The sequence below is a fragment of the Trachurus trachurus genome (assembly GCF_905171665.1).
Source record: "Trachurus trachurus genome assembly, chromosome: 15".
Taxonomy (NCBI): Eukaryota; Metazoa; Chordata; class Actinopteri; order Carangiformes; family Carangidae; genus Trachurus; species Trachurus trachurus.
This window is the reverse complement of record NC_139906.1, coordinates 10,936,918-10,958,383: the sequence shown is the minus strand read 5'-3', so window position 1 is coordinate 10,958,383 and position 21,466 is coordinate 10,936,918. Positions and strand designations below refer to the sequence as shown.

The following is a 21,466-nucleotide window of genomic DNA, read 5'->3' as shown; positions in this document are numbered from 1 at the left end:
ATCTAAGTGTCACAGAGCATTGCCTCAGCTATTTTAGTATTAATACATGGTGTTCTGAATGGAGCAGTGAAGAGAGGCTCTCATGGCAAATAAATGTATTCATATCTGGTTTTCAAGTATTTCTGTCATCATCTGCATGAATCCCATTGATACAATAGGTGTAAATAATTTTCTATCACCCTTTGTGTGTCATTGATTCATCAGCACCAGTTCCTGTCTGTGTATCTTTAGGAACAGCAGAATAATAGAACAAGAAGAGGGAAAACATGTCACAGGAAAACACTAAACTGGATGTGAATCAATGTTGCCTGTATGCCTCTGCCCGTCATTTCTGTGGAGGAAAAAAAAGCGCATTGCGTAATACTGTACTTGAAATAGCTGGTGTCAGAAGTAGGCCTATGTCGCTGTTGCATGCTCTGTGATCTGAGTAGTGGATAAAAATGCAGGGCAAAGAGCTGGATGACAGTGGGGGAACAGCACAACGCTGTGGACTGAACGGGTAGTGCCTCTCAATTATGTGAATAACTCCAGGCAGCAGATAAAATACAGCTGACACATACAGCCGGCGGAGAGCGAAAGGACAATGAGAGCACAGATGTAAATAGAAATCTTGAAGTTTGTGTAACTTGGTGCAAATATCACTGCGACATTTAATAATTCATAGGTTAATATTTGTCTCCTAGTAGCCTAATACCTCGGCTGCTGTAATCCTCTGGTGTTTATGATAATAAATATTTATCAACATAATTATGTAAGAGGCTTTGATGCTGGTGCAAATATAACCCGTGTCAAATATAGGCTACATCCCGCTGTCTTCACAAGGTCGGCGCTGCGTTTTAACGTGATTTATGTCCGGATAATGGACCGCCTCGTGAATTCTGTCTCGTGACGTCCCGCTTTCTAACGCGGCCAATTTTTTGTCTTTTCATGCTCGCCTCGAAAAAAAAAAAAAAAAACATACATAAAGGCCATTATTTTTCAGCATTAAAGCCAAACTGAGCGCCCGAGCCATATCGCATATAGGCTGCCCGGCTCCGCTCACAGCGAAGCCGGCACCTCACGGGTCCCACATTGCCTTTTGAGGAATCATTTGATAACCCTATTAACTTTCATGTAACATTGTTTCTTGAAGGCATCCACAGCAAGAGCCTCAGTGTCATTACTGTGAGAAATGTGCTTTCATACTGAACGTCTTTTACAGAAGTCCTGGAAGATACATAGTCCCAGAAAAGCCTATAAACGTTGAATATTAGCATAAATTATGTTTTTAAAGGAACCAAAATGTTCATAAATGACCATTTTCTTTTTATATACAACTACAACTCAATTATGATTGAAAATATTTGAGATTGTTATAGTTATATGATAATATTGTGTCTAAAAGGTTGGTGACGTTCAATATAAAGCCATAGAAAATAATTATTACACATTTGCTCAACAAAATTATTGCACAGGCTTAGATTAAGTCCATTGGGAGGTATTTAATCCAAAAGACATATTTTTTAATCAGCCTATGTCGACTGTACGTGGTGTTTTAAACTCTACAGAGATACCTCCCTTGCAGGACCTTCGGCAATCCATTCAAGCCAGCAAGTTTGGAGAGCGTGTTGAGTTTAATCAATTCATAACGTCGAGATGGAGCCGAACTCACTGAAGGTAACGTTTGTTATCAACCGTCGATTTATTTCATTTTCGCATTGCGCTAATCGCCACCGACTGTAAACTGTACCCATGTTCCCAATCCGCCAAACTTTGACACACATTTTTTTTGTTTTTTAGTATGACCACATCTGTGTATATGTTGAACATCTAAAAATAGTTCCATGATAGTGATTGTGTGCAGGAAAAAAAAGCTGAGATATTGTGATGTGATAGCTATCCATATAGCCAGCCGTGCGTTTTTAGTTGGCACAGGGATGTTTGAAATGTTTGTGTCCACCTATAGTTAGGATTTGTTTACCAAATGACTCGATAAGCCATTCATTAATTTGTCCGTATGTGTGTTTTTTTCTCCACAGTGGGTGGGCTCGTCTTGCGGTTTACATGGACCATATATATTCTATAAAGCCTTTAAATTTAACCGGGACGGCAAACCGAGGATTCTGTCTCTCGGAGACTTTTTCTTCGTCAGATGTAAACCGGAGGATCCTATTTGCATAGCGGAGCTTCAGCTGCTCTGGGAAGAAAGAACAAGCAAGCAACTTTTATCAAGCTCCAAACTTTATTTTCTACCCGAGGATACTCCCCAGGGACGGACAGTCACTCATGGAGAGGTAGGGTTATTCATCGCCTGGTGAATACTTGTGTCTGATTTTGGTGTTTCCCCTGTGTTTTGTTGTAAGACTGTGTTTCCCCTCTTGTTCGCGAGCATTTTTTATGAAACAGCATCATTCCTACTGCATTAGGAGTTTGCGGTGGATAGCTATTGCATGGCTGTATTAGTCTATAGCGGTGACACAGGCGTCCGTAAACGCACCCATCGCTACTGACGTTGATGTATCTGAGCAGTTAAAGGTTTGACCTACAGCGGTATTTTTGTTCTCCTCCAGTTTTACTTTAGCCTATTTGTCTATTGTGGTGTCAACTGCTGAATGTGCACTTGTCCAGCTGCGCTCAATAAGGCTGCCGCTGCGCTCTATGGGGTTAATTGTGTTATAAAGGGGGAAAATCCGCAAGAATCCTGCGCCGAGGCTCTTGTCATTTCATTTCTTGGTAAAAAAAAGCGTGTCAAATGCTGACATATGGGCGGAAATTGCGAAACGTATAATGAATGCACGGGATCAAACTGGCTCAGATCGGTCGCTACGATAGTTATTAGATATTTTGTAATGCCGCCTGATGTTGAAAGAGGCAGAGCGAGTAATAAAGCGTGGCAGAGCAAAGCCAGCGCTGACACGTTTTAACTACTCTCCACGCTTTGCATAATTTTCCATGTGGACATTTCCATCCTCAACAATGTGAAACGGGCTCTGTGTTACATTAAGGCGTTGTTGGCACAGAAAAAGCAATAGCTATGATTGACTGTGGCCATATGTGGCGCTTGTGATCCGGTTACATCGTTGTGCACTGAATGGCATTACTCTGATTATTGAGAGTTTTTCTCACCGGCTATAAAACAAATGATGTTTTGTTTCCCCCCTCTGATATTCTTCAGCCAGCGACAACAGCACTTTAATTACTACTCTCTGCTTTTGATCACTCGCGGCTGGATGGAAATTATTCTCTGCTGCTGTTATATTGTTTATAGGGAAGGACAAAGCCGTGTTTGTACTTGACTCTTCCGCTGATGGTTTACTTACATTCTTTCCTCTTGAGTAATAGAGTGGCTATCACATTTCCCTTTCATGAGAAAGATGGCTATTTATGGCCATTTGCGGCAGAATTCTTCTATGAGCGGGTATCATCTCTTGAAGCGCTCTCGCTTTAGCCTTTAACACGCTGCAATTATTTAGTAATTACTTTGAGTGCATGCATCGCCGATTCTGAGGCCACACTTGCGCAACGCCATGTCAACTCCGCCCCTTTCCCAAAGACTTATTTGCATTGCAAAGTGCTTACATTCCAGTCCATTGGGTATATCTACCGGGAGGACTGCACTGCCAAATGCAAATAATCTTAATGGAATAAAAAAAAGAAAGAAAAAATCTCAAAGAATTTGGGACATAAGGAGAAGCACAGCATGATACATCTGCTGCAGTTTGTGTGTTTGATAACAGAAAGAGGATTAAAAGTCATTTTTCCTGCATGAATTATGGAGCAACTTGCATCACAGCACACAATCCTGCACACCAGAGACAGATGCTGCTGCTTTGAAGTTGCACACTCTGATTACAGAACAGGCCCAGACTATAAAATAATATAATTTGGAGATAATACGTTTAAGTGCAATGTTAGGTGCCTGCAGGCTGATCTCAATTAAAAGGCCTGTCAAACCTCCTGCTCTCAGCAAACCAGACTAGCCTACTTACTGTATATTACACAGTGGAAATTGCCCTGACAACTTCAAGTCAGTTTATGACCTTCACTGAGCCCATTCAGATTCTCGCTGACTTTGCCCCATAACACTAATCTGCACTGCATGAGTCAGCTAGGAGCGCTTACAGACGCAACCCATAATCCACAAAACAAACAGGAAGGAAACTGGCCGCACAAAAAAGCTGTGATATTAAAACTCTCCGGCTGAGTGATGTGTGTGTGTGTGTGTGAAAAGATTGTTTGTTTTCAAAATGTAAACATTAGAGGAGAGTTCATTTTTAGGCACGCTGGGAAGTGGAGTTTATAAACCACACATTAGTCAGTTTTCTTCAGGGCTCATAAATATAGATTAATGGCTCTGGAGTTACACTGAACTGTAAATCTGTAATTGACCGTCTGAAAATCAGGAGTTCAAATTACCCTACTGACTCATACAGATAAGGACGTGATAACTTACAGCTCGCAGGAAGTGTGCTATTTTCAAAGAAGGTTTTTAAGTGCTAAACAAGCACAGACAGCGGCAAGAGCTGAAGCCACAGCTTTGGTATCGCTGAGGCCCATGACATTTATTCCTAGATCATGTTAGATTTACTTTTGAATATTTTCACACAACATAAAGCAGAAACAGTTTGTGACATTTGGCACATAAACAGCCGCTGCTGCGTCGCTGCCTTTCTCTTATGTGATCACGCCTCATATCATGTAGATAGCTATTATCTCAAGCCTGAAGCCAATATCCCCCCCAAATACCAAAAGGAACAACCTTTTCAAGACTTCAGAACAGGCGTTTTTTTATTGAACTAGCTTGACAGGATTGGATTACTGATTCACTTGTGTTCTCAGTGACGAGATGTGATGTAATTTCCTGGTTATTTCTCAGGTATTTGTTTGCTCTCAGCTTCTCCTGCGCTGTGTTTGCCGTGTTTTGCTGCGCTGTGCAGTGACAAGAGGAACCAACCCATGACCTACTGTGCTTGTTTTTCTTCTGTCACAGGGTTGGAGGTCAATTCCTTTTAAATGCAGCCAGCTTTAAAAATCCACTCGGCTTTGGCTGGAAATAAAAAAATGGTGATTCATTGAATAAACCTTCGCTTGCCTGCCTGGGCTGCCTGTGTTTGCTTGAATAGGTGATAAACAGATCCGGCGAAAATTTATTAATCTATTTATACTGAGTTAATTATTAAGTCCATATGTGGAGGAAGCTCTATTTTTCATTGTATCTCTGCCTGACAAGCAGTGTTTACCCTCACCAGTTGAGCTCTGCTTGCTCTTTAAACAGGCTTTGTGTCGAGTTGCTCACCCATTATGACAAACCCTCTATTGGGGCCTCTGCTCTATTTGTCTGCCTGCAAACTGCCACCGACTAAACAGTCACATGTGTTTTTAAAACTCACTGAGTGACACATTATTTCTTCTTCTCACTCCAAATGGCCTGCCTCTCCTGCTGGTGCTGCTCCCCGCCTGTCATACTTTCTGTTTTTGGACCCCCCCCGATTTCAGGAGAGAGAGCTGTTGGAGATAACAGCTCATCGCGCACAACAACACCCACTTATTGTATACTCTTCTGCTTCAGGCGGTTAATTGCTTATGCTTATCTTATACTATATATCCCACTTTACTGCAAATACAGCAAGGAGCTCTTAATGGGAATTCACAACCTCGGAGAATATTTCTGGATCATGTTATATTAATGTGCTATTATCATCACCTCTGATTTCATCTGACCTCTCTTCTCCTCTATTCTGTCCCTCTAGCTGACAAGGCTTTGGCGCACACACACACATATACACACAGAGATTCACACACACACTGACAGGCTGGGGACTGCAGCACTAGGCCAGTATTGATTGCTGTGGAAAACACTTTGGCATGCGTCCAGAGCCATTTCTTCAGTACATGGCAGTAGTCCATGCATGTGTTTCAGTGCTTGGAAAGCCAGCTTGTAGGGAAATTAGATTGTATTCATTTGCTGCTTCTTTGATTTTTCCTAAGGGAAAAACCCTGAATGGGTAATTCAGGCATCTGGGATGCTAGTTGTGTTAAGTGTAAGTGGCTTAGATATGCGACCAGCATTTTGATGGATAAGGTCATTCAGCTGAATGACTGGAGTGTAAATGTGATATGGCACCTTTTTTTTTTCTTTTTAAGAATATCCATACAGTACTGCTCTCTGGTCTTGGCCAGTCTGTGTATTATACCAAATCTCCCCATTCATACAACAATGGCAGGAATTTAGAGGTGGTGTTATGTGATGTGAGTGTGTGTATGTATGTGTGTGTGTGTGTGTGTGTGTGTGTGTGTGGGGGGGGGGGTTAGTGTGCATTTGTGGCGTGCGCGCATGTGTGCCTCCTCCTGCCGCAGAACAAGTCATTAACTCTGAACACTGCCCTCCAGTGAATTCCTCACCATTGCTGAAATAGCATGTAAATTATTACCAGCTTTTTAGGATAGTGTAATTTAAAACCTTTAAAATGGAATACCCCGGACTTCAAAGGCTATAAAAAAAAAAAAAACACGGCACTAACATTTCCCATTGGTTTGGGAAGTTGTCATTCCTGTCCTTCACAATCTTCTGATTCTTTTCACCAAACTGTTTTGTGTCTTCGTTGCCTAAGTAATGATACGTTACAGCAGCGCCCAGTTTGTCAACACACAGGAGACTTTTGCTGCTCTTTAGCTGGGTTTTTTCCACTTTGTCATTGACTAACCACTTGAACAGGCAAACATTTGCCTTGATGCATGACTCCAGTGCCCCCAGCTACAGTGGATCGTTATTATAACCTTTGAGGAGAATGCAGCCACACACGACACAGCTCTTGCTTAATACTCAATCTGATATTTTTGCACTCTTTAACTGTAGATGGAGCATTTTGAATCGTCATGCATTTATTTACCTCCTTCCTTTATGTGCATGTGTAGGTGTGTGTATGTGTGTATGTGCTAAAATACAAAGGTACAAAGCTGCAGTGATTCAAGGGAGCTGACACAGCTTTTTGGTGGTGTCACCTTACATGATGGATGCCTCTCCCACTTTCAGGAAGGCTTTGAAAAACTCCTGTTATCTCGCTATTTTTCTCTGTCATTACAGCGGGCGCAAAGAATGCTAAGTTCATATATCACCTCGGCTCATGTAAGAGCAATCTCTTAATGGAATCAGTGAATAAAAGATGAGTTCAGCACCCCGCAGATATTACAGCAACTTTTATGCATATGAATAAACTGCATGCATCAAGTGCCGGAACATTATGTACAATAATTTTCACCTTTTTAAATAGTCTACCTTGAACTCTTTGTAGTCTTGAAGTGGTCTCAAAAAAAAACCATATTCTAATTCAATTGTCCCTGGCTTACTCCCCAGAGCTCCTGTTTAATTCCCAGATAAGTTTGTTTTGGGACACTGAAGCCAAGGTCAGTCATGGGGAGGGGAGATAGATAATGAACTCATATTGTGTTTCAAACCCTCGTTCTGTTCCCTCTCTCTCTCTCTATCTCTCTCTGCTTCTTTTTCTCTACTTCTCCTCCTCTGTCTCCTCATTGTCCATGTCACCATGTCCATTACTCAATTACTAATCTCCTTTGGCCTGAGGAATTCCAGCGCTGACCTCTCTGAGGCAGCAGGCTGAAACCTTCCCAGCGTGACAGGAGCAACCTGTGTGTGTGTGTGTGTGTGTGTGTGTGTGTGTGTGTGTGCATGCATGCATGTGCGTCGTGCATCAATGTGTGTATCCACAGTATATAGAAAGACACCCACCCACCGGGAGCGTGCACCCCTTGACTCCCCAAGCTGAAAGTCCTGTCCGAGCGATGAGACGCTCCTCCCCAGAACGCTGACAGTCAGGAATGCCTGCCCCCGCTGGATTCCCTGGAATTGTTTGGGAGCGATATGGAATATTTAAGAGTTTCATTGTTTCTAATTGGATCACCGAATATAGAATTTGGAGGGTCCCTCATGTTTTGTTTTGCCACCAGTATACGCCGCGGCATCCATATAAATAGAATGATATGGATTTTAGCGAGTTTAATTTCAATGAGATTGCTGGAGTCATGGGTTGCTGGAACAGAGTTATCTACAGTTTCACAGCAGAAGACTGTTTTTCTCCACTTTGAGTCCATTATGTGCAGTCATAGCAATAAATTCAGCCAGTAATGTTTTTGGAGATATCATGCTGCTGCAGTAATAACATGAATTATTGATAGAGGAACGGAGGCAGAATGCAACATTCGGGGGCTGTTAATGTGTTACCTTGCATTTTAACTCAATCATAAAATGAGCAGTTAGAGTTATTGACACACCCGGGGTAAAGCGACGGCGACGCATTAAGACATTGAGTGTGGGATTCAGAGTGTATAAATGCTCTTAATGCATCGGTGTAGGAAGTGTCAGTGAAATGACACCCGGCTGTTTGGTATGTTGCTGATGTGGAGTGTCACCTCTTGGCTGTGGGCTCGCAGTCCTCTGACCTATATTATCAAGTGGCCTGCTGGCTGTGTCTGCTGCTTTGTTAAACTATAAGCTGCCTAACTCGAAATGACAGCACAGTGTGGATGGGCGGCATTTACAGAAGAGCATGGCCCCAAGTTTCTAAAGCACATCTTTGAAACCCCCCCCAAAAATCCAAATACTGAGTAGAGGACCCCTGCGACGCTGATGAATACCACTGGAATGATAAATCTGGTAGAGTCACATCCAGAGCTGCAACAATGAGTCCATTAATGGATTTGACAGAAAACGAAATAACATTATTAGTTATATATTGATTTATTAAACAAAAAAGTGGCTCTAGAGTTAGTGTAACCTAAATATTCTCTCAACATGTTCAGTTTACTATGATAGACCATGGAGAGCAGCAAATATTCACATTCAAGACATCAAAACGTCAATGATTTATGGACTGTTTCTCATTTTCTATCGGCGATATGATTTATAGAAATGTGTCAGCTCTGCAAAAATGTCAAACCTTAACTGGATCCAGCTTCTCAGATTTCAGATGTCAGACATTTGCTGCTTGATCTGATTGCGGATGGAATATCTGTGTCTTTAGGGCGCTGCAAGTCGGACAAGATAACTTGTTTAGTCTCTGTAAACCAAAATGTCGACTGATTTGACAGGTTCTATTCGAAAATGAAAATACAGGTTGTAGCTCTTGTTTGGACTGTTTCTCATTGATGTTTAAAAAAATCTTGAGTTTTTTTTCTTCTCTTCTCTATAAAAGTTGAATTAAGGAGAAACTGAGCGCGGTTGTAGATCCTTGAAGACGTTTCACCTCTCATTCAACGGGCTTCTTCAGTTCTGTTTTTTTATTTTATCATAGCAAGCCAGGCTGGTGCAATGTGGCTGTTATGAGCGTTTCTCAATAACTGGCAGCTTCTCAGAAACCTACTTCGCAGAGGCATGGCATATTTCTTAATTCTACAGTATTTGCTTTCAGATTTCTCAATCCAATATCATGACTTATGCAAACCATAAGTCAGTACTCAGCTTCCTGCCTGGATGTGCCGTATCATGCAGCAGCCCACAGACTTCAGCCTAGTGTGAGGCTGCCTGGTAAGGTTTAAAAAAATAAAAAAGGGGGGAAAAAGACAGTATATAGGAAAGCTAATGGTTGTAGCCTGTTTTTTTTGTTTTTTTGTTTTTTTTTAAAGCTGCGGCTCTGTTCATAGAGTGATTATATTCTGGACTGTGTTGACAGCTGCTGAATTGCTCTCACCTGTTGTGTTTTGCTCTCAAGCCGAACAAGTCCCCAAACAGGATCTGTTGACACTCACACAAGGCACCGTGTCATTCAGCTGATTGATATGGAGGGAATGGCTGTGTGTTTTTAAGATTTGCTGTTGTGCCGTGTGTATGCCCTGGTGTGCTATTGAATTACTTGAAGTATTGCTATTTGACTCACACATCATCAGCACCAGAACTCTCAGTGCATTATTTTTTTTTAGTTAACTTTCGAGTGGACCGAACTGAAATATTTCACGTTGTCAGTGGATCGGATCAAAGTACAGTAGCTAATTCTGAAGAGATACAGTACAATGTGGTTTTCTTTTCTTTTTTTTTTGGCTGCGGGCTGAATGCTATTTACTGTTGCTCTACATTATTCAAATGGCCTGCTTTTCTGAAGGCAGAAACAGCAGTCACTTTTTCATTGCATGGAAAGCTGGTTACAAGCACCCGCCACCACTTGACAGCTGAAGACAGCTCATTATAAGAAGACCGAAAACCCATGTTTGATGTTTCTACTTAGTGAGGGAGGCACAGCTATATCAAGCTATCCCTCGCAGGCTTTTCCTTTATAAGGAAATACTGTCTCCAACTGGTTGGGATTTGATATGCCTGTAGTTGCAGATGATGTGAGAACTGAATATGGGTAATTGTATAGACGGAGCAGTCAGAGAGAATCAGAGGAGCTGAAAAGTCATGTGTTCATGTGTTTGTTTTGAGAATATAGAGATAAAACAACAGGAACACTTTGAAATAATGCGTTAAAACGGGTGAAATGCAGCTTAAAACGCGACAAAGAAACCCAAAAAAAACTTGATATTTTAAGCTTCACAAAGGAGGGATTTTTCCGCTGAGCCGCATGGGCTTTTTGGGATTTTATTAGGTTGTATAGGTGTAGCGTTTATTGCATACACCCTTTATGCTTTCATACAGACCATGCGTAAATATGTCAACATTGCGTAAGTGAGTGTTATTTTAATGTGGGTAATATGCGGGCTCTTTGAGGGGGAAATGTGTACAGGCAGACAGATGCCTAGTAAATTGGAGATAACCAAGTTAAACATCAGAGACCTACTCAGAATGTCTGAGTTTCTGCCTGCGCACATCTGTCCTCCAGATTTCTCCTGTTTCTGTAATAGCCATCGTCCAGCACACACCACTCCACTCTGTTGGTAACAAGCACTTCATCCATTAGTCCTTCAAATGGAAACACATTTAAGCATCTCTGCTTCCTTCAACTTGTGCTTCTCGGGAGTACGAGAGTTATTAAAAAGGGGCTGAATCAACCTTATGGGCGGAATAAAGCACAAACACAAAACCGCCACAGCTAAATCCAGCCTCGGTGTCAGCTCGCACACGTGACTGCTATAGATTTACATTTATAGTTTCCTGACACTGTCACATTAATTTTATTGTGTGTCAGGGAGACCACTGGCTCACAGCTTTCTCCAGTTCATTCATTACACCCTCGCTGTAACAAATTGCATTTCTTCTTCTCCTCTCCTCTTTGAAGGTGTAATCAGAGCCACTGAGTGCGACTTGTGATTTGAAAGCGTAAAATCTCAACATTCACGGTGAATATCAGGAGCCCTGACTTTCTAAATGCTAATCAAAAAGTCTAAAACATCTACGTCCTCATTGACATTGATTTAACTGCTGGCATAAATTCAATTCAGCAATCATCCACATCATCCATATTCATGCTGCCGTAATTTACTTACATGAATGTGCATCCACAGCCGCAACACTACTCGACGCACATACCAATTTAGCTGATAAATGAGGACGTCCTGTTGTTTGTCCTGTTTCTTCTTCTGGCTCTGATTTGAAGCCTCTTTTTTGACCCAACCTTTGATCCTGAATCTGCCCCTTTTATATAGGCTACATTACTCACCAGTGGTGGGATTTAACCAAGTGTTTACTCAGACTCTGTACTGAAGCACAAGTTTTAGGTATTTATACTTAACCTCCAGTCTGTTTTACTTTATGATGATACTTACAGAAGACGAGTTTCTCTAAAAATCACAAGGACCACTCATGTGATATTACGCAGTTCTGTGTTATATCTAAAACTGGACTAGTGCGTCTACTTTTACATAAGTACAGGGTCTCAATTCTTGCGGCGATAGTGTATAAATAAGCTAATACTGAATGGTCTTGTCTGCTTAGTTTCATTGTTTCCTAATGTGCTGCTTGTGGGGAGTTTTTTTTTATTTTTTATCTGTACTTTCTATCCCCAGAATAATTGCATAAATATGTGCAGTGTGAGTGAAAGAGTTTTCTTTGGGATTTCACTTTGAAAATTTCAATGTCAGCTGTGCCTACCTGCGTATACCTCCTTGTGTCTATTCAACAAAAAAAAACTGCCTCAAACAAAGTCATTAAAACGGTTGTACTACCGAAATGACCTTGGCACACTTGCATTCATATAACTCCCTTTATGTTCCTTCTGATTGTAATCGGGATTCTGCCCTGCCTCCTTGCAGCACGAGGTAATTGCAGTGTCTGAGAAGGTGATTGTGCGGCTGGAGGACCTGGTGAAGTGGACGGTACCAGACTTCTCAGGATGGACCCACGGTCTGAAGGCCGAGCCTCTCAAACCCGCCGTGCTCCGCGAGCTGGGCACCAACGGGAGGCGGGAGGCCCTCCACCGCTACCGAGAGAGCACCCTGACCAGCGGACTCAACTTCAAGGATGTCCAGAGGGAGAGGGCACAGCTAGGTGAGCGCCTGAAGAATCCTCAGTTTTCTTTTTCTCGTCTTTTGAGGGTACTTTTTTTTTTAAAAACCATCTCTTTATTCTTTAAAAGGTTATATACAGTATATACTGCAGCGTTTCCATTTTCTCTGCGCTGCTTGTGTTGAGGGTTTATTTTGTATTTGTGTCCCGTCTCCACCATAAATCAGCTTATGTTTATTGTCCTTTGGTTGGTTTAACAAGTGTTGTCTTGACTGGAGTAATTCATCAGTATGTTGTTGGAATTCCTCCCGATATAATGAGCTGAGAATCACACTAATAGAGGCAAGCTAGAGGTAATGGCAGCGTGTTTGCCAACGCATTACCATCCCACAGTATAACAGCTCTGTTTCCAAGTGTGACAACAACAAAGGCAGCATCGCAAAAAAAAAAGAAGAAAAAATCACATAATTCAGCTTGTAATGTCTTTAAATAACCGAGTCGCATCAAACTGCAGTCTACAGCACCTCTGATACCTTCTTCTATCCATCAGTTTGCCTCGTAATTGTGTCTGTGCATCTCAGCAGCTCTAAGGATCATCGCTGTGTGCGTCTCAATGGTTGTCTGGCGTATTCATCATGTACATGGTGCCATTAAGTGTCGATGGGTCTTTGATTCTTGCACTGGGCTCTTGGGGTCTCTCTACAGCAATACCCATGAATCAGGCCCGACGTAGCGCTGCATGTCTCTCTGCAGATGACTCACCTGATGCAAATAGGAAACTCTGGCATTTGAGCCTAATAATCAGAAAGAACATAATGTTCCCTTTGAAGCCGTTTCCCACTTATTTGTCTCTTTCTCTCTCTCGCTCTCTCACATGGCTATGATGTAATGCCTAATGCTGATTATAATGGTATAATGTAGCTTAGCAAACATGCTAAAAATACCATTGGAATTACAGTACCTCTTGTCAGGTTGTGAGTATATGTCTCCAGGTTATTAAAGCCAGATTTTTAAGTTTTATGATCCTCTATTAAGTAATTTTTTATAATCATTTGAAGCCCAAAGCCTAAGTGGAAGTGAAACTGCCGTGGGTTTAAAATATGAGCTAGTTTTTGTGTGTGTGTGTAGAAAATGGTGGTTTATTGATGAATCTTGCATGGCTTTCTGCCCGAGATCTTCCAGCAAGCCAAGCTGTTGTGTGTGTGTGTGTGCGTGTCTTTTGTGTGATGCTGTAATGCCCTTGATTACTCGACATTGCTTGAATCTCATACGCAAAAAAAAAAGGACAAAAGGATCAATAATGGAAGCTTTGTTGTTATTCCAGTGATCAATACAGTTTGATTGTGCTTGTGGGCGTGTGTGTGATTGCTCGCTTTCATAAACAGAGTTGTCAGCCTGTTTCTTAAATGATATTATGTTCCATATCATGGCTTTCTATAAATGTGCTGCATCGTCTAGATTTTATAGATTTAGCTGTTGTCAGTGTAATAACCTGACGATGACGCTATTGTTACCGAGGGGTTGTGTGTGTATGTGTGTGTGTGTGCGTGTGTGTGTGTATGCCTGTGCGTGCGTGTGTTGCTAATGAGCGGCGCTGCCGTTAATGACTCCATCAGGCTGTTTCTAAATGCACTTGTCACTCCGATGGGACACTCCGCCAGAGAATCTGCCCACTCAGCAGAACGGGCTCAGACTCTGGCAGGGCACCAGAGACACTCACACGCACACGCACACACACACACACACACACACACACACACACACACACACACACACACACACACACATACACTTTGACACACTTACATACACATACACATAGATGGACACGTGCACACATGCTACACACCGACAATCAGTGGTGTGCACTCACTTATCCATTTGTTTGTTTGTTCACTACATCTTTGGCGTGTGTCAGTTGTTGACAGTCTGACAATATGAGAGGGGCATAGTTTTGGGAGAGAGAGAGCGAGCAAGAGAGAGAGGGAGGGAAAGAGAGAGAGAGAGAGCGAGAGATCACTTATTCATCAAGGCAAATGCATGTTACTCTGAGCAAGGGTTTGCATAGAAATATGAAATGTGCCACTGCAATGCTGCTGACTACTGAAATGAAATATTCATGCCACAGCAGCAGATCAGATATAAAAGTACCCTTAAAGCATCCTGTAGCTGAATGTCCGTAATTCTGTGTAATACGTTGGCTCATTGACTAAACTGGCTTTTTTTATGACGGAGCTATACACATTTTTTTGTTTTCTTTTCTCCATTTTTTTTTGTTTGAATTGTATATATATGAACAGAATAGCCCGGAGTGGCTGAATGATATATTTGCTGATTGTTATTCTCGGGCTGATCTGTAACTATGTCAGAGGAATTGGATTGTTCCCCATAACAGGATACTGCAGCAATACCACAAGCTGCACAGAAAACCATTGTGAGCTAAAGAGCAATAAAGTGTGCCATTGTTATCCAGGGAAACTGTTCTTTCTCTTTTCTTTTTTTTTTTTCCAAGTGCATATCCTAACTTTTCCTGGCATGCTGCCAGTGTGAATTAAGTGCACTGTTATGTGTTTGTGTCTCACAGGCAACATATGAAATACTACAAGACATATGTGGCTCAAAATCGCAGAATGCAATATTGTTTTGTTCTTGATCTGCACCACACAGGGAATTACATCTTGCTCAGCGAACAAAGCTGCATTCTGTCCTCGGAAACGCGCGGAGACTGAAAGCAAAGATGCACACACACAAATTAAAGTAATTAATTAGGGAGACAAGTGACCTTCACTGCTGTCCTGCAGCATCCGTAACTGTGATTCTCAGAAACCTGCGAGGCAGAGACATGATTGGCATCATAATTGAAACTTCAGGCTGCGAGACTGTTTTTTAAAAGAGCAGTTGACTAAGCACACAAAGGCCTTTTCTTACTCTCCTTTGAAAATATTTATTCATTTTCTAGAGTTCAGGCTGGTTGAAGGAATGATGTGACATTTAGAGAAATCTGAAGTGTCTTTACAGTAAATGTGAATCTACCATAATAAGAAGCGGTTTAGCCAAGCTTAGCATAAAGAGTGGAAACAAGAGGGGGGGGGACGTAGACCGTGGTTAGCATGGTAACAAAATCTGCTATAACAACCCAACTAATCTTGTTTGTTTAAATGTTAAAAACACAGTGCTGTAGTTTTACAAGGGGTTATGTGCTGAAGTATTTCCTGGCGGAGCTCAGTAACTTCTCGCTGTAAGGCTGCCATACCCTTTATCCTGAGCTAAGCTAATCAGCTGTTGGCTCTAGACTCATATGTAGTGCACAGAGAGTGGTATCAATTTTCTCATGATCCCACTCTTAGCAAGACGTTAAGTTAAAAAAAAAAAGGTCAAACTATTTCTTTATTGTTTTTTTTTTTTGTTTTTTTTAAAGCATATTTGTATTAAATACATTAAATGCTCCATAGAGATACAGTTAAACACAAATTACATATAATCCATCAAGAGATCAGGGCAAAGACAAGTGCTGGGAGTATTTTACAGTCCTTACATAATATGTAATGTAATCCACTTAATCAGGTGATGCAAAGTGTCCACTCACTTTATCTTGTAGTGGAGGGAGTATTAGAGCTTCTTTTTACAGTTAAAGCCACCAGGGATGGCTTGCCAGGGAAGTTTACATTCTGCCCCTCTATCTCTCCCCTGAGAACTGGCCTGATTCTTTTTTTTTTTTTTTTTCATTGCTGCCTGCCGAAATTGGTTTCTGGTCGTATACTACGAGGCAGGAGCGTTGGAGAGCTGTATCTGCTGATACAGTTTGTTGGCTTGTGCTGGAAGAAACAGAGAGCCATAGATGGGAAAATAATACAATAAAATGAAGAAAAACACATACTCACAAAGGAGTGCTCTTGCTCGCAAAATAGCTCAATAGGTTTTTTTTTCTTGTCTTGTCTTTTCTCCAGTTGAAGCCTTAAGTGCAGAAAGAAAAAGAAAAACACTAGTGAGTAGATTATGAGTTAAGATGATGTGGAGGATTATACAAGGTCACAGATTGTGTGACTCCTGTATTGGAAAACACATAGAGGGGAGCTCCTGACTCCTGCCCTCACCTATGGTATCATCTGTTGCTGGCTCATCCCTCAGTGCTGTGAGGATCAGGGCTCAGGAAAAAGTACAACCATGCAGGCAGAAAATAAATAAATATATATATAGGAGTGAATTGAAAAAAGCATTCAGCCTTTTACTTTTATACTGCAGCAAATATTGTGACTGTGGTTATCCATATCTTAAGAGATCAAAGATATTTGTTAAGAATATACGGGCGCTTTCATACTAAGACTGTAATTGTGCCGCTTGACCCCGCCGGATGCATACAAGCGGATTGTGCTAAACTGCAGGGTGCATGATGGATTAAATATCAGAAAACATTAACATTTTCATGGAATATTCAGCAAGTGATGGTAATGAAGGTCAGTTATTATTATTCAAGGAAAGACAGCGTTCTTTATGCGACTCTTCGCTGCATGAAAAGCTGGAAATGGTTCATGTTTTCCTTCCAATATTTCCATCAGTACGCGGAGAGAAATTCAACGTGGCAGATTTGAATCAAAATGCACTCTGTTGTGATTATTTTAAATATACATGATCCATCCATGATAACTGACCTTCATCCCCGTGCATTACGTACATTTTTAAGTGCATTACATTCATTTTTCTGCTGTTTTTGTCCAAATGGACCTACATTTTTTCCCTCATACATATGCATCAGGACTAATTTACTCAAGGACACTTCACCCTGTGGATATAAGAGGATGAGGATTAAACCACCAACCTTAGGAGAAAAGTAGAAGAAATCAACATACTTCACCAGTTTATTACCATCGAAATGCAACTTGAGAGTGATACTAATACTAGTTTTTTCCCTGAGTCTGTTCAAGTTTACTAAAAGTCAATATGGCCTCCACAGTCTGAATTGATAAAGCTGGTACATACCTGCAGTGTTTTGGAACCAGGTTTTCTCTTTGTGTTTTTCCGGACAGCGTTTCTTTGCAGCATCATTGATGTTTGACTGAACTGGAGAGGGAATTTAGTGCAAAAAAGAAATCTTTGGAAGATGTTCACTTGCTTGATTTGAGGCTGCTGAAGCTCCATCAACTCCAGATAAACTTATGGATGTATTTTTTATTTGCACATTACCAGGACTCTGGGGTTTTGTTCCTGATCACTTCCATTAGTCCCTTGGAGATCAGCATAAACAGCTGTTTCAGTGCACATATGGACACCACACAACTATTGTGTTAAAACATTGAACCTGTCCTTTAAATCTCACACACTCAATATTTTTTTTCATATTATTTGATGTTTTTTTCTCAAGAAACTCTTTCACAACCATCCACAATTAGTCAAATTTTCCACAGCTGTGAGCTGCTCTTCTATTTCCTTTGTGTATCGCCTTGTGCAACAATAGTGTCCATCAACAGCACATTCAAAAAAAAAATCAAGCCTTTCTTTTGAAGTCTGAATACGTTTTGGGGATTTTTGTCACTCTTCCAACACAAACACTCCTCATACATAAAAAGCTTCTCAGAATTAGCGTGCAGCAGGAGATTGGAACACATTTAAACAATTCTTTATGATCTGAGCTAAACTTACATTGACTGAGCTCGAGGGCCAGCAAGGCACACACAGCGATATCGCTGCGTTTCGAGATTCTTTTACAGCCTCGCCCGCTCGGGGATAGAACCACTGTATTTCCCTCTGATGCAACATCTGATCTGTATGCCAGGCTTGGCACATATACGCCGAGTTGATATCCCAACAATATTTCAGTCGGAACATTTCAATTTGATGTAGAGGGTAGATTCTGTCCCTTTTCAGAGACTGTTCAGAGCGTCACCGAATGTTTATGCGGGTAGGAGCTGGTGATAAGGAAACAGACAGATGCTGTCTTCTCATGGTTGATTTGTCTTGGTGACAATACAGAACAATATTTGGGACTTTGAGTCACTATCACACATGAAAATGTTTTATGTTTCGACTGCAACGTGGGAAGCAGTAAGCGGTTTCTTGGAAAAGATAAAGAGAACGCGCCGTGGTGTTACGAGAGTAATGGTATGTTGTGACTGACAGAGAAAGAATACCAGCCTTTTTTTTTTTTTTTTTTTTTTTCCTCTAAAGACACGCCACACTGTACTCCTCTATTCAGAATATGTGGCAGATTGTATCGTTTACACTTGTTTGCTTTCCGCCCCTCAAACATATTTGCTTCCCCTTCTGCTTTTTTTTTTTTCTGCAGAACTAATCCTACAAACTGTCCAAAATATCTTTTGATGTAATTTAATGGAGTGTTTGTATTGATTATGTTCCTTTCCCCCACTCTCTCTCTCTTTCTTTCCCTCCTGTGCTGGTATGTTTTTTTTTTCTCTTTTGGTGGTGTTGAGAGAGGGGAGGGGAGAGGAGAGAGAGGAGAGAGAGGGGGGGGGGTTATGGCAGTATCTTCTTCATTATGCTCAGACCTGTAGGAGAGAGAATCACAAGCTGTTTTTCCTCACTGATGTGCTCATATCATTAATTCCCTTCTGACTGTGGCCTGGCCGGAAGCCAGAGAATTCTAAATCTGTAAGCAGTAAATTGTGTGCCGGGGTGGAAAAATCTATTAGATGTTTGAGCATGCCTCGAATTTGAATAGGAGAAAAGAGAGAGAAAGACACACTGAGGGAGAGAGAGGAGAGGGAGAGAGAGAGAGAGAGAGAGTGGAGAACGGGTGTGGGTGGGTGAGGTGGTGGTGGTGGGGGGGTCGACCACCCAGCACCCCAGCCATATCCTGTTATGGCTCACACCGTAATCAAATTCAGCTTCTTCGGATAGCTATATTCATTAATAATTTGTGTTATTTTATTTCTGGAATGTCACATAATGTGTTTTTCGACTTGCACGAGTGAGTGTGTGTGTGTTGTGGGGTGTTTCTGTGTGTGTGTGTGTGTGAAGGCAGGCAGGCAGGCAGGCTGGTGGATGGTTAAACAATGAGAATGGCCTCAGAGGAAATGAAGAGCTCCGTCTCTCCATTAGCGAGCTCTGAAACAACAGTTGTGTCTCTCTTCTCTCCATTAGTCAGGTCTGGAACAACAGAGATGCTATTGATGTGACCTCTGCCAGGCATCTTAAACAGGCAGAAAAAGGAGTGAGGGCTTGTTTCATAACACGTGAACTCATTTGACTCTGAAAATTCCCGGTATTTATTTAATATTAGTTGTTATTTTTCTTAATGAAATGCTTTTAAATCACACGGATCAGGAGTTAGTTTTGATCTGAGGCTGCATGTTGGTTTAGGAACGTTTCCTCTCTTTTTCTTAAACAAATTGCGTGCCAGTTCCAGTTATTCTCTGACTCATGCTTAAGTGTTACCCAACCAGCAGCCATTCTGGAGAGATTTCTATATCCGTCTTTGTCACAATGATGCTCATTTCAAGTATTACAGCAACATTAATATTTCAGCACAGACTTGCCTTTTGTACAAGTCTCCCTGATATGTTTCTTTCTTCCTGACAATTTCACATCCTGCCTTCAGATAGATAGATAGATAGATACGGATGATTCTGTTCTGCTCAGTAGGCACTCTAGACATCACAGATTGTACAGTTAATAACTCTGCATATTTTATGAGCATGCCAGTCCATCTGCTTTATGAATGCGTGTAAAACTGTCCTCTTCTGGGCGTCCTGTTGTGCACAAAACGGACTTGAAAGTCAAATCAACATTAAGAAAATCACTCAGGATGATGAGGCATCGTCAACAGCGGTGGAATTTATCTTGGCAGCGCACATTTACCCAAGTACTGCGGCTCTTGTAGTTTATTCAAGTATCTCTAATTTATACCCCCTCTTATATAAATATTGAATATGGTGTATTTTTTTACAGATTAGAATAACTAAACAGTTTATGAAACAGATTAAATGAGCTCCACCTCAACCAGCCACAACATTACATTACATATGTATGTAATACACTAATATTCATAGGTTTATTTTCATAGTTTATAATTAATTAAAGAGTCTTTTTCTTTCTTCCCTGGGCTCAATTGTTTCCGATAAGTACACGACGTGATTCACATTATTATTACATCATCTTCAACAAGTGAATCTGGAAATGTGGAGATAATTTTCATTTGATACCGAGGTCACAAACAAACAGAAGATTCACTGTCTGTACAGTTCATTCTCCTGAACAAACCCAAACATGCGTTTTATGACCTCATTGTGTGTGTTTAACGTCAGGATTAAAAAGAAACAGAGATCTAGTTCTGTTTCTTAACCCCAGCGACTTCAATCTTGGCTCACCTTGTTCAAGCTTTTCTTCCACCTGAGTTAATAAGACTGACCTGCTCACAATGACAATAATAACTTGACTCCTTAAGTATGTGAGGGTGTGTGTATATATGTGTGTGTGTGTGCGGGAACAAATTACCTCTCACCTTAAACACTCGTTTAATTCTACCTTTGCGTTACAGTGTTTAAAAAACACTTTCAATACGACTTGTGCCAAAAGGTAAAAATAGCTCTCACAGCTGATTGCAGATCAGCCTCTCGTCTCGACATCCACTGAATATTTGTCATAATCTGTAAAGCAGAACTGATGTAAGAGGGTTCACAGAGCCAGGCTGCGGGATATAGGCTACACACCGACTGTACTACACTACACTACACACACAGTATGGAAGATAGACGTCTAACCTTGTAGGAATAACATAGTGTTCATTTCACAGCACAGAGGTAATGCATTTTTCCCACATTGGAGGGTAATTGCAACGGGGGCTTTGATAGATTCCAGACCTTTGGTGGGAGCCTTGTATGCGTGTGCGTGCTTGTGTGTGCTCATACATACTTGCTTGGATACATAAGTGCTCTTAATGTTTTTATTAAACCAAAGAAATACAACTGACATAATTTGTGTTTGTAAAAATATCTGGGTGCAGATGGTGTAATATATTTTGCTTTCTTTGATATATTGACTGCCAGGGGAGTTGGAAAGGAGCGCCTTGGCTACAAACAATAGATCACTGATGCCTCTCTGTCCTCCTTCTCAACCTGTCAGTCCATTTCCTTGTTATGTACT

At 41.2% G+C, this 21,466-nt stretch overlaps 1 protein-coding gene across 1 annotated transcript in view; it reads left to right on the top strand.

The window, feature by feature from the left end:
* Positions 1–1,635: 1,635 nt before the first annotated feature.
* Positions 1,636–21,466, top strand: part of arid5b (AT-rich interaction domain 5B) — a gene marked incomplete at its 5' end in the record, with an annotated part of 76,360 nt that continues 56,529 nt past the window's right edge. Inside the window, 3 exons of the mRNA XM_083988713.1 lie at positions 1,636–1,656; positions 2,019–2,273; positions 12,178–12,412. Of these exons, the coding sequence (XP_083844839.1) occupies positions 1,636–1,656; positions 2,019–2,273; positions 12,178–12,412 (511 nt within the window). The remainder of the gene's footprint in view (positions 1,657–2,018; positions 2,274–12,177; positions 12,413–21,466) is intronic.